This window comes from Benincasa hispida, chromosome 1 (assembly GCF_009727055.1).
Source record: "Benincasa hispida cultivar B227 chromosome 1, ASM972705v1, whole genome shotgun sequence".
NCBI classification, from domain to species: Eukaryota; Viridiplantae; Streptophyta; class Magnoliopsida; order Cucurbitales; family Cucurbitaceae; genus Benincasa; species Benincasa hispida.
The window spans coordinates 32,752,201-32,766,829 of record NC_052349.1 but is presented as its reverse complement, the minus strand read 5'-3'; the positions used below and the strand labels follow the sequence as shown (position 1 = coordinate 32,766,829).

At 31.9% G+C, this 14,629-nt stretch overlaps 1 protein-coding gene across 1 annotated transcript; it reads right to left on the bottom strand.

The window, feature by feature from the left end:
* Nucleotides 1-4,467: 4,467 nt before the first annotated feature.
* LOC120084609 (dnaJ homolog subfamily C member 2-like) lies at nt 4,468-7,630 on the bottom strand. Its single transcript, XM_039040419.1, has 2 exons — nt 7,480-7,630; nt 4,468-6,828 (listed from the first exon to the last, which is right to left on the bottom strand). Exon 2 carries the CDS (start codon nt 6,748-6,750, stop codon nt 4,807-4,809), a length of 1,944 nt encoding a protein of 647 aa, XP_038896347.1. The 5' UTR covers nt 6,751-6,828; nt 7,480-7,630; the 3' UTR covers nt 4,468-4,806.
* Nucleotides 7,631-14,629: the final 6,999 nt, after the last annotated feature.

Here is a 14,629-nt window from a genome sequence, read left to right as displayed (position 1 = left end):
GTAATTTATGTTCCTTCAAGTTCTTCTGCCTGTATAGAAGTACAGCTTCAGGAGTCTTGGGAGCTTGACAGTACGAAGTTGAAAAGAGTATTTGTGTCTTTCAAAGGTCTTCTGCCTTATAGGGTTGCAGCTTCCAGGAGTCTTGGAAGCTTGAGTAGAATCATGGAAGAGTAATTTGGGTGGGGGTGGTGGGGGGCTGTCTTCAAGGTCCTTCGCCTTATAGGAGCAGGAGCTTCACAGAGTCTTGGAAGCTTATACTCTTCCAAGACTTCTACTTCAAGCTTCCAAGACTCCTGAAGCTGTACTCCTATAAGGCAGAAGACCTTTGAAGACATAAATACTCTTCCAAAACTTCTACTTCAAGCTTCCAAGACTCCTGAAGCTGCACTCCTATAAGGCAGAAGACCTTTGAAAACACAAATACTCTTCCAAGACTTCTACTCCAAGCTTCCAACTTCTACTTCAAGAACGTTCGGTGCTTTTCTTCTCCAAGTCAAGCATATTCACCCAACTGAGAGAGAATCAGAGGATCAAGTATTAGAGATCGAACTACATCGCATCAAATCAACTCCAACATCAACACCAACTTAAGTTCAACCCCATGAAACACGTTTCTCCGGAAACCTCGTGTGAACAATTATTATTAATATTGACAAATTAAGCTCATAAATGTTTATTACTTGTTTTTTTCTTTACAACATTGCGAAAATGAGAGATCGAATCTTCAACCTCTAGGAAAGCTAAATGTTAATTACTCGTTATGTCTACCTTATTAGTAACTTTGATTTCTTGAAAATTCTCTAGTAACAATTTTGGTTTTTGTTTTTCGCTTTTTAAAATTAAGCTTATTTCCTTTACATTTTTGTGAATACTAGTTAAGAAATACGTGCATTGTACGTGAAATCTCGTAACTTTAATTAAAAGTTTTGAAATATACAAAGATTTTTAGTATTTTATAAATATTACAGTTTTGTTATAATTACTATATTATTTTAAAAGTGAGTAATGTAACAAATTTTATTTCAGTGTTTTCATATTATCGTTTTTTTTTAATTTCATTAAAAGAATTATATCTCATACAAAGTAAAAAATTGTGCTAGTAATTAAAATTTAAAATAAATACGCTAATATTTTAGTATTGTATTATAGAGATATACCTGAAATCATATAGTTTTAGGCTCTGATTGGGATTGCTATAACTTTTAAAATAATTTCTGGCAGAAGAAGTAATATAGTGTTTGGTAAATTTAAGCTTAAACTTGAAAAAGTAGGTTAAAAAATGTTTGATAAATAGATACAAAAACATCTTATTTTATATATAATAACTAAAATAGACTTATAATCATTTTTTTAAAATTTTTTGTAATTTAAAATTCTAAATAAATGTTTAGTAAGATAAATTTTGTTTGTTATAGATTAATTTTTAAATATTAAAGAAAATAGTTTTTTTAAAAAAAAAAAAAGAATATGGTATATATAAAAGATTCATTTAACTAATGAAAAATAGAACATAGATTTGATTAGGTGAGAGATAGATAAACATATAAAATAAGTCTTCTTTTTAAAGTATAAAATTAAAAACTAAATATTAATTAAAAATTCTACCTGATTTTAGGAGAATCTAAAAGCTAAAAGGATAATGCATGATTTTAACCCTAACGCAATGACAAACCTAGCCTTAATTCATAGAAACAAAAAATGTTTATTTTTTGTTTAAAATTTATTTATGTCATTATTTTAACCTTATTTTCATAAAAATATATTGTGATTTATGTTAAAAATAATAAAATACATTTTTCATTTTAGTTATTCAACCAAGAAATATGATGAACTTTTTTTTCACAAGACATTATATGAAATAATCATCACCTTATAATTTATATCGCGACTTCGAAAAAAAAAACTTATCCTTATTCTAATTATTTTTTTAATGACTATTATTTTTTATTTTCTAAAAACCAATTTTAGTTGTACTTTAAAACTTTTAAAAATATTTCATTCGAGAACTTTTTCTCAAAATGAAGTGTTACTAATTGAATTAAAATATATGATAATCACAATACATTCTAACAGTTGTGAATAATTTTCTTAAAAAAAATTGAATAATTTATTTTTTACGATTATGTTTTAACTATGAAATTGAGGAAAGATTGTTATAAATGTGGACCTTTCTCCTATTAACTTTGATTAAACATATAGCCAGAGCAAAATAGGTAAGAAATTATGGTTAAAATTATATAGCAAACTAATAAATTATGTGAATACTACAATTTTTAAACCACATAACTAAATACAGATTTTCTAAAATTTTCAAAACCAAACCATGGTTTTAACATATTATGTACTGGTCTTTTATATATATATACACACATATGGATGAGATGAATATTTTAATTATGTGGATATTTATGTATAGTTGTAGTTAATTTTTTTTTTCATTTCAAAGATTTTGTTAGTTTTGTTGGTTAAAAATCACGAATCTCAAAAGTTTAATATTTTAAATATTTATGATAATATCTGTTGCCTATAAAAAAACCATATTAGGAGTCTTTTAAAATATAAAAAAATATTTAAAAATAGCTACATTTTATAGCAAAAAGTTTCAAAAGTTTCCAAAAGTATTGTACTTTTGGAACTTTTTGCTATTGAGTGTAAATATTTTTGTAATTTTTCTATTTATAAGAATTTTCCAAGATCCTATATTTTAACTCTCTCCATCTCCCTTAATTTTCTCAAATCTTCTCTCTACATCTCAATCTTCTTCATTCCCGCATTTTTCTCATTCACCTCAACTAACTTTCTCTTCTTTCAATCGATTATGCATTCATTCATTTAGAAAAAAAAACTCACATGAAAGATGAGAGGATAATGATTATAAAACTTAAATGAACAATAAGATTTTGGAAAATAGAGAAGATGAATGTTTGTGCTATTAAAATTAAGGAAATTTTAAACGAATAAAATCTCCTTATTTTTCTAACTCCTCATTCTTCCCATTTTTCTCGGTAATTAGAATTATCTCCCCTTCCTTGTTGTCTCCCATTCTCTCGTCAATGCTTGAATTCAATACATGAAGGATTTATCGATTTAGAAAAAAATGTATATAACAAAAGTAAATACTTACATTATTTTATTGAGTGCCTTTTTTTCTCGAAGATATTGTCAGTGAAAGTGCCAATGATTAAAATTATTGCTTTCTTTCCTATTGTCTATTCATTCTCTCTTTAGTGGTCGAATTCAATACCACAAGAAGGATTTGGAGAAGCACTTACACATTGATGATGGTTACTTTTATATAGGATATTGATAACTAATGAAAGGATGTTTGTTAAAGGAGATTTGTTAAAAAGGTATCTACATGAGGTTTTGATATGTGAGTTTTAAATAACTAACTATTAAGTCAAGGACAGGTTAGGGATATAATTAAAAATTAGGGGTAAAATGGGAAGATAAAAATTCTCTCCATTTTGCCCCTTTTAATATAGTATAGATAAGAGTTAGATTCTTAACCAAATTTAAAAAATCAAACATGTTTTTAAAAACTACATTATTTTGAAATTAAATAATTACTAAATGGGATCTAAAAGAATATAATCTTTTTAAATATGTTTTTGCTTCCAAAATTTGGCTCTTAACAAATGTTCATTTAAAAAAAGATATAAAGAACTATGATAAACAGAAAAAACAGAAAACAACACATGTTAAAAAAAAAATACTATTCCTAGCACATCTCCTCCTCTGTTCTGAAATTTAACTGTGTTAAATGAAAAAAATGTAAAAAATATTTTCAAAGAATCAATAATAGATGATAACATTTTGCTATATTCACTAATAGACAGTGACATTTTACTATATTTGACCCACATATTTACGCCTTTGTTCATAAAAGGTTATTTAAAAAAATTGCCTCTTCAGTGCAGTATACGTAAAGATGGGAAGTTTTGAAGTACTCTTTTTGGTCTTCGTTGGTGCATTCTTTGTAAGAGTGCTGCAAAGGCTCAGCAAATGCTTTCCAAGTATTTTGTAATTATCCATGAGATGTTCTTATTTTCAACTGAATATTTTTTTTCCCTATAATTAGTGTTGGCCAATTTTAGAGGCTGCATTTCTATTACCTTTTACATTTGTTCTTTCTGCACTTTTTTACATTCCTCTATGAAAGTTTGATTTTCCCTTTTAAGTAAAAAGAAACAAAGTTTTTAACATCTGTAAGTTATGTGTATGTCAAAAGTAACATATCAATATGCAATGGAACCACAAACTTATTAACAGCCTTAGTATTATTTATTTATTTTTTAATTCGAATATAGATGGTAGTGGATGCATAATCTACAAAGTTATGCTCAAAGAAATAATAATATTAATTCATCACATTTTCAGCAATTTCATTTACTAAATTAGACCCCAAAAAAATATCCAGTGTGTCTACATGAATCACAGATCATCCAAAACTGAACACACTCAGGATCATTCTAAATAATGCCCACATGCTATAAATAATTCAACATGAATCTACATGAATAATCGTTTTAAACAACATAAGAAAGGGAAATACAAAACTCTTCCGCATACGCAATACTCTTTATCTCTTCAGGGAATTTCAGGTAACTAACTAAAAGTTGTAAGGCATGATAAAATTTCATAAAATAAAAAACCTATGCGTAGGTATATGATAGACTGACCTTTGTGAAGAATCGGTTGGATATCCAGAGAAACCCTTTTGTTTTTATATGAATAAATGGCAAAACAATGTTCAGATTGAAGAACAGACCACTTTTGTCACCAAAGAAAAGCCTGCCTCAGTAATTAAGCAGCATTCTTTCTGTTTCTAAAGTTCTCCTTCATTGATGTGAATTTTTTCTTGCATTGGTTCACCGTCTTCCCAGGAACAGCAGCAGCAACCCGCTCCCATCGCTGGTTGGTCTCCTTTGGGAATGTTTTTAGAGCTTGGACTAGTGCTCTTTCTTGTACAGCTGACCAGTCGTCTTGCTCCGAACTAGAGTATACTCCATTTGCAGATGAATCACTGGGAGTTTGGTTGTTTACATTTTGCACTACTGAGGACACATCCAGATTACCATTAACTGCCACATTGTCTTCGGGTTTTTTAGAGGATACACCTTCTAACTCTTCTCTAGTTGAGAGCGGAGATGCAATGGACTGTGCCGGTTTCCTTTTTTCAAGAAATGAGTCGAAAGCTTTGGCAGAGTCGGGCTTCTGCAAGAGAATCGTTTTGGTTGCCTTCAAAATTTCTTCAACTGACCTTTCTGTACCAATGTACTCTGAGATAACCTCCCATCTACGAGATGTTCCTTTAGGATACTTCTGTATTCCTTTCCTTAAGAGCTCAATTTCATCTTTACTCCAAGGCTTCTCCTTCTTCTGAAGGCTGCTGCTTAGCGGGACAGTGGCATTAGCTGTTGTAGAACCATTCTGCTGTCCAGTTTTCTTGGATTCCTGATGCTTTCTATCTGAATTGCTGCATTCCTGTGCATCTCTAAGAACCTTCGCAAGCTCCATACCTGTTTTCCCTTCCATTTTATCACAAATATTTCTCATCTGCTCAATGTCAAGAGATGAACAGAGATTTTCTACATCTTCCACAGAAAGATCAAGCAAAGACTGAGATATGGCAGGTCCAGAAAGCGTTCTAAGACGAGTCCGTTCTTTCCGTAAGAGTTTCTTCTCCTTCTCTTTCAACTTCTTTTGCTGTTGAGCCACTTCTGCAGCTCGTTTCTCCTCCTCCTCCTTTCTACGTTTCTCCTCTTCAGCAAGCCTAATAGCTTCCTCTTCCTGTAACTTCTTTGCCAAAAGTTTTGCTTCCTTCTTCCTCTGCTTTTCAGCTTTCTCTTCCTCCTTTCTTCTTTGTATTCTGGGGTCGCGTTTGTATGCATTATCTACGAGGGTACGAATCCTAGCATATTCTTCCTTTCTAGCCTTCTCTGAAAGTTTAGCATTCTGTCTCTCCATCCACCTCTTATGGTCCCGAGACTCTGCTTGTTCAAGATCAAATTCATCAGCGTGTGGGAACTCTCTCCAGCTTTTAAAGGCATACCAAAAGTTGTAGAAATCATCAACATCTTTCAATGGAGTTTTATCATCGCCTAGTGAGGGAACAGATTGGTTAACAGACCAACGCCCATTCCTCATAAAAGCTGGACCAAACACCTTAAAGAAATCTTGTGGAGCACAATCAGTAGGAATCTCATCATCAAACTCATCTGTTGAGTCATAAATTCTTCTTTTGACAGGATCAATTAACACTTCATATGCTTCTTGAATAGATTTAAAATGACTTTCTATTTCATCCTTCTTTGCTTGTTTTGCAGCTTCAGTTTCCTCGGCAAGAAGAAGTGCAGCTTGTTTGTCAGGATGATACCTCAAAGCAGTTTCTCGATAACTTTTTCTTATCTGTTCCTCGGTTGCTAGATATCTTAAATGACTCAAACCCAACAACGCATAATGATCTTGTTGTGTGCTTCCACCAGATTTCTTTTTACCTTTGCTGCTGTATGAATCAAATGATGGAGCATATTTCTGTTCTGCCTCATCAGCCACCTGCTCATTGTCATCGCTCACTTCATCATCCTCACAACCAAGGAGTTTAAGGGCAGCATTATGGAAAGAATGGCCAGCAGGTTCAAATTTCAACGCCTTAATTGGAAGACAATTTGAGGAAACATAAATCGGTTGTCCATCTACAATCTCTTGTGAATATGTTAGAAGACGCAAATTGGCCTGGACAGTCATGGCATCAAAAGAAACCACTGAACCAGGATGATATTTTCTGTAATTTTTCTTCAATGCAATAAATAGCAAATCTCCAAACTGCACAAACAAGGAAACATCAAACAGAGATTCTAACGAAAACCAAACTCCAAAAGATAAGGAAGATGCAATAGGGCACAAACAGTCCTATGGTCGGATTCATGGAATATCATAGAAACTCAACAATAATGAAGTTTCAAGATGACGGCAAGATGCAGATCAAAACCGTTTCGGTAGAGCCACTGGACAGCTTCACCAGTTCAATCCATTAAAAGACTATACCATCCACGTGTTCCCTACAAAATCAATTTTCATCGGAAACCCTAACCCACTCGCCATCATCTCAAAACGTGCAACAATGACGACAGCCACAATTGATTAAACAAAAATCATTTCTTTCGGTACATAAAAGAGATGGGAACACCAAAAATATAAGAAGAAACCGGATTTCCCCTCTCGAAAAATATGTATATAACATAAACAAACAAATCTACGTTTCTCACTTTCGTATTGCAGTACGATCTTTCCTCGCAGTTCCTAACAATCAAACGCGCTGTTTCAAATAACTACAGGATCGAATTCGACAACAACGAAGATGATGAAGTCATCATAACGAACGAACAAACAAACACAGGAAAAGCACGAGAAAGAGATAAATTTGCAGGAAACCAAAGAGAAAACTGAGACATAAACAAGAAAACAGATATTCACCGGAAGATGAAGAACTTTCCGAGCTCGCACCGGCAGCAGAAATACACTTCCGGTAAGGCTCTGTCCGTCCGCTGAGCTCCGAATTTTTTCAGCCTAAAACTACAGCCCCTGAGGTTTTCAGGTATTTATAGGGCGCTAAATCTTGCAGACGACCTCAAGTCCTTCTCCTCGTTTATCTTTGAAAAAATAACTCCTATAAACCATATTCATAGAAGTAGTCCTCTTAGCTGCTTTTTCCCTAAAATGTTCTCTTTTCAAAATAAAAAAAATGGGTATATTTCTTCCAAAAAAGGAATGATTTATATCTATACATATATATGTATATATGTATATCTGTATATGTATATATGTATATATGTATATATTTCTTTTAACATTTTTTTAATTAGTATGTGTGTATAATTTTTTTTAATATTTACATACACCATATATAATCGTCAAATGTATAACTATGCATGACATTAAATGTCGTAATTTAAATTTGTAATTAGATAAGTGTTACCTTTCTAAAAAGTAAAATAGAATTTTTCAAAAATAAAATAATAAGGAAAACTATTTACATAAAATAATAAATTTAATCTTCTTTAATAGAGGTTGATAAAAGTTCATCGTGTCTATCAGTGATGAAACTGATAGAAATCTATATTATGTGATAGACGTTAATAGAAGTCTATAACTTTTTTTATAAATAGTTTGATATTTTTTCTATATGTAAAAATGTTCCAAAAAATAAAATAAAATAATTGTTACATTAATAAACTCACAATATTAAAAAGACTGATGAGTCATTAACATTTTAATAGTTCGCAAAACTTCTTATTTTGATGTGTTTGTCTTTCAATTATGTTTGATGGTGTTACTCTTGGCATTTATTGCTAAGTTAGAGTAGTTTTGTGATTAGGTTGGAATATTTTCATGATTAGTTTGAACATTTTATTTACATAGTTTTAGATGTTTTATAAGTGCATGAGGGATTCAAATTCTTACTTTTCAGATTTGTTGTATTAAAAAACTGGTTTTTTTCTTAATCTCCTCATCAAATTATAATCGTAAGCACTTTTACTATGGATTGAATATATTAAGACTTATGCCCAAAGTCAATTTAGTCCAATTGGACTCGAAACATTTTAATGGTAGATTCTCCTTGGATCGAGAGTTGAGGAGTTAATAATTATTTATGAGTCGTTTGGTTTAAGGTTTAATAGATGTCCAGAAATTAAGGATGTTTGGGAATAACAAGTCTGGAAATAAGATTGCTGATAATCAAGGATGGTTGTGTTTTATTGTGCAGAATGTTATCAAAATTTTATAGAAATAAATTATTTTCGTATTTAATTTGTAAAATTAGTCATGAAAACTCTATAAAATTTTAATAGACCGGTTGATAAACAATCAATTTAATTCAAAGTTTTGAGAATAATTAATTATTTAATAATATCATTAAATTATTAGCAAGTATTTGTAAAACGAGTAATTTATAATTAAAGTTTTTTTTTTTTTTTTAAATAAAGAGTATGATGAATGTGCTAACTATGGATATGATGTCAAAAATAGACCACTTTTATATCACCCTTCAACTCGAATTAGCAAAAGCAATGTTTCCTGACATAATATGGACTCCAAACATTCATGATCTGAATGTGAATGAGTCGAGAATTATTTATCCCTTGGTCTTTTAGTGAACTATCTCTCCAAGGATTGTGAAAAATGTTCCACTGGAAATATTCTTGTTATTGCTTCGACCCGTATTCTCCAAAAAGTGGATCCCGCTCTAATAACTCCAAATAAATTAAATACATGTATTAAAATATGAATGTTTCTTATTCCACAACGACGAAAGCACTTTTTCACTCTTTTATATACTAGAGGATTTCACTTAGAAAAGAAAATGTCCATATTAATGGATTTGGTTCCATAAATATGGGTTTCGATATACGAGATCTTGTAGCACTTACCAATGTAGCCCTATCAATTAGTATTACACAAAAGAAATCAATTATAGACACTAATAGAATTAGATCTGCTCTTCATAGAAAAACTTGAGATTTTCGATCCCAGGTAAGATCAATTCAAGATCATGGGATCCTTTTCTATCAGATAGGAAGGATTGTTGTACAAAATGTACTTATAAGTAATTATTCTATAGATCTTATATCTATCTATATGAAGAATAAATCATGTAACGAAGGGGGTTCTAATTCGTACAAATGGTACTTTGAACTTGGAACGAGCATGATGAAATTGACAATACTTCTTTATCTTTTGAGTTCTTCGGCCAAAACGGTCGTTCAAGACCTTTGGTCTTCCCGGACCCGAAGAAAAAATGGGATCACTTCTTATGGACTTGTTGAGAATGATTCTGATCTAGTTCATGGCCTATTAGAAGTAGAAGGCACTCTGTTGGGATCCTCGCGGGCAAAAAAAGATTGCGGCCGAGTTGATAACGATCGATGACATTGAATCTTCGGCCTGAACCCATGAACCCCTTAGATATGATACAAAATAGATCTTGTTCTATCGTTGATAAGAGATTTATCTATGAATAATATGAATAAGAATTTGAAAAAGGGGAGGAGAAGGAGTCCTCGACCCGCAACAGATAGAGGAGGATTTATTCATTCACATAGTTTGGGCTCATAGAATATGGCGCCCTTGGGGATTTCTATTTGATTGTATCGCAAGGCCCAATGAATTGAGATTTCCCTATTGGGCTAGATCATTTTGAGGCAAGTAGATCATTTATGATAAAAGAAGATGAACTTCATTCGGAGTACTTGCAAAATACTGAAATCGTACAATACATGACACGAGATAGATCTTTGAAAGAACAAGGTTTTTTTTCGAATAAGCCAATTCATTTGGGATCCTGCAGATCCACTCTTTTTCGTATTCAAAGATCAACCTTTTGTTTATGGGTTTTTACATCGAGAATTCTTTGCAGATGAAGAGATGTCAAAATGGTTGCTTATTTCCCAAACAAATCTTCCTACATCTATATATGAACGTTGTTTTTTTTATGAATATGCAAGAAAAGCACTTCAAATTGTTGATTCATCGCCAGAGATGACTTAGAACCAAAAGTTTATTATCTAATAGATTTTTCTGTTCTAATACTCCATCTGAGAGTTATTAGTATATCAAATCTACTCCTATCTAATAAACTACTATTGGATCACATGACGAAAACATTGTTGAGAAAGATGGCTTTTCCCAGATGAGAAGAAAATTGGATTCATGTAACAAGAGAAAGGTTTCCCATTTCTTAGTCGGAAAAGTATGTGGTTATGAAATAGGGATTAAGTGGAACAAAATTGATTGGGTGATAGAGTCGTGAAAACACCAGTTTTGTCCATATTTTGGACCTTAGCTCCATGGAACAATATACTACTACTGAAACATGGAAGAATTGAAACCTTAGATCAAAACATTATGTATGGATGGTATGAATAACCTAAACAAGAATTCTTGAACAACAAACAACCAGAGTTATTACTCAATACATAAAAAAAAAATCCATTAATGAAAGATGTAAATCCATTGGAAAATAAAAAAAATATATGCATGTCGGTTGAAAATGGTTGTTATTATCTGTTATGTTACAATAACGAATCATTGGTTAACTGAATAACTAAATAAAATAGATAGACCCATCTCTTCATCTTAGGTCGACGGATCTTCTCCATTAAAAGATCCCCTATATGGATAATATACATTCCAATTCAATGAGCCTAATTCTAATTGTTTTATTCCAAAGCAAACCACGGGGCATTTCTTCCTATTCAGATATCCACGACCAAGAAACATTGGATTCTCTTTTGGGTAATCTCTTAAAGGAGAAGGAAGGTCAGAATATCAACAGGCCTCTATTATTGAATTCATCTGACCCGGTAGTATCCAATTTTTGGAATGCCCAATGCCAAAGTAATTGAATGAGTAAGTTGACAATCCCTAAAATGGACTATGTAATGTACTATATCTGTTGAGTTACAGGTGGGCATTTCACCAGGCGTTTCTATTGTATCAATCTACCTTTGTTTAATTCCTGTTGAAGCATATACACGAGGGGTGGGTGCAAGGTGGGTGATTTCAAAGCGGACTCCCATTCATTAGATAGAGAAGATTGCCAAGACTTCATGATCCACTGTCTGTTGGAATTGGTGTCCTAATTCTCCCGGAGTTTCGTAGTTTGTAAATATTGTACACATTGTTATGAATAAAATAAGAGTTATTTTATTTTGCATTTACTCATATCCAATAAACAAAGCTTCATGATTATTGTATGCAAACTTAAGCATGTATATGAGATATATAAGTGGATCATGCCTTAAGTGATAACCTAAAAAAGGCTATAGTATAAGAATTAAGGAGGGATACCTGATCCTGGTGATACTACGGACACGGCCCGCTTTGTAGAGGTTTGCATGTGTTGTGAACTACTATAGATGGTTGATCTTAACCATTCATGTGGAGACATATGAGCAAGAATGTCCTATACAAAGAGTTTGTATAAGACCGAAGTTCGATCGAGCGTTCGTGTATTGTTGTCTTAGATGCTTAGAGTTCGATCGAGGGAGTTTGAAGAATGAGTCTTCAAAGGTATGTATATTCTATTCCTCGATCTTATCTTAAAGCATGCTGTAATTTCATATTGTGCATGACCTGTTAGTTTCCGTTTCTTGACTATAATTGTTAGTATTCAATTTCGAATGGATTTTGGAACGATCATTCCCTTCTCATGGAAATCCTCATATCTGATTTCCTTCACTGTCGAACTTATTCCTTCCCATTCAATAGGTATTCTTAACATTATGGCTTGAACTTATACAATTATGATGTATTAATTAATAAAATAATTAATGAACTCTAATTAGTCAATGATAAACTAATTATAATTATTTAAAAAATAAATTCATATCATATTAATTATAATGATCATTAACTAATTAAAAATATAGTTAATTAATTAATTGATAGTTTTATTGCATTGGTTTTTTACAGTTTATTGAAAAAAATGTTTATGTATATATAAACTAATTTATTAAACTAAAATAAATGTTAGGTATATATTAAATTGTATATATATATTAATTGATTTATTAAATTGAAGTAGTTAACTTCAAACACTATAATTTGAATTTTAATATAATTTTATAAACTATAAATTAAATTATCATACAATAATTAATTTTAACGATATATAAAATAAAAGTATAAAGAAATGTATTACAAATGAGAGAGTGGACAAGAAGAAAACCTACCTTTTTGGATGGGTATCATTTATGGGTATTGTGAAGGATATGTGAATACTCGCAGCAAAAAAAAAATCTTACGATGGTTCGCGAATCTTACAATTGTCCCATTTTTACATTTTACAGAACGATGATAATATAGAGGATAAAAACTTGATAAATAAAACCTAATTAAGCATGCATTTCTCTGAAAATAAAGAGAAAATAAGAGATTAAGAACAAACTTATCCTTGAAGACTAATTCTTCGCGAATCCTTTCTGATCACAGCAAAGGTCACGAACAACCTTCCTCTTGTTTCGAACTCACGAACACAACAAGAGATCTCCAAAATCGGACACCACCGCGAGCTCTTCCTCATTATTCTCAAGGACGAAAATCACTAGAGAGGAATGAGCTTCTAAATATTAATTTTTTGGGTGAGGGAGAGCTTTATTGCTGGAGAGAAATTCACATATAGTGTATTAAAACCCTCGGAAAATCTCAGGGTAGAAGATGAAAAGTTACCACCCTATAGAAAATCATGAAACTAATTTCACGTGGATTGAGAAAGATGAAAAGGGGAAAGAGGAGAAGTTTATCAAAATAACTCTCTCTCACTAATTTTGAATTTAATTTTAAAATTCAAAATCTCAAATTAAATAAAAAATAACCAACTTTAATATATATATATAATATATATTATATATATATATAATTATATCACACCAAACTTTAATATAATTAAAATATATAACATATTATATCTCATATAATATATAACCTATAATTTATTATATCGCATGATATAACTTATAGTTTATTAATCTCTCACATAACCTATAGAATTAATATGAATCATATTTTATAGTTTTAATACGAATCACATTCATATAACTAATATTTCAATCATATTCAACTCCAGAGAGCTTAGAGGGAATTACGATTTATTATATCGCATGATAAAGAAGCTTTCCTCATTTGGAAGGATCAACAATTCTACACTCCAAATAGCTTAGAGGGAATTCTCTTCAATCAGAAGACTCCTTGACTCCTGAAGTTGACCACGCTTGAAGACTGGAGTCCTTTAAAGATACAAGCATTCTGAAGACCGGAGTCCTTTGAAGATACAAGCATTCTAACCATGCTTGAAGACTGAAGTCCTTTGGAGATACAAGCATTCTGAAGACTAAATTCCTTTGAAGATACAAGCATTCTAAAGACTGAAGTCACCTTGAAGATACGAGCATTTTGACCACACTTGATGACTGAAGTCCTTTGAAGATACAAGCATTCTTCCAAGACTCCAAGCTCAAGAACATCTACACGCTTTGCTTCTATACATTAAGCGTATGCATTCAACCGAGAGAGAATCAAAGTATCAAGTACTGGAGATCGAACCACATCGCATCAGATCAACATCAACATCAACACCAACTCAAGTTCAACTCTACGAAACAAGTTTCTCTGGAAGCCTCATGCGAGCATCAATCATCCAAGAAGATCAACAAGCCCAAAGACCGATCCTCCAAGAAGATCAACAAGCCCAAAGGCCGATTGTCTAAGAAGATCATCAAGCCCAAAGGCCAATCGTCCAAGAAGATCAACAAGCCCAAAGGTCGGTCATCCAAGAAGATCAACAAGCCCAAAGACCGATCGTCCAAGAAGATCATCAAGCCCAAAGGCCGATCATCCACGAAGATCAACAAACCCAAAGGGCGATCATCCAAGAAGATCAACAAGCCCGAAGGCCGATCATTCAAGAAAATCAACCAGCTTAAAGACTCTAGTTTATTTTGAAAGCATCGAAATATTATGTATTAAAGATTGTACTCACTTTCCACGAAATTAATAAAAATACAAAGTTCAAGTTCCAAGAAATAAATTTCTCTTGAATTCTCGTGTGAACAAATTGGCACGCCTA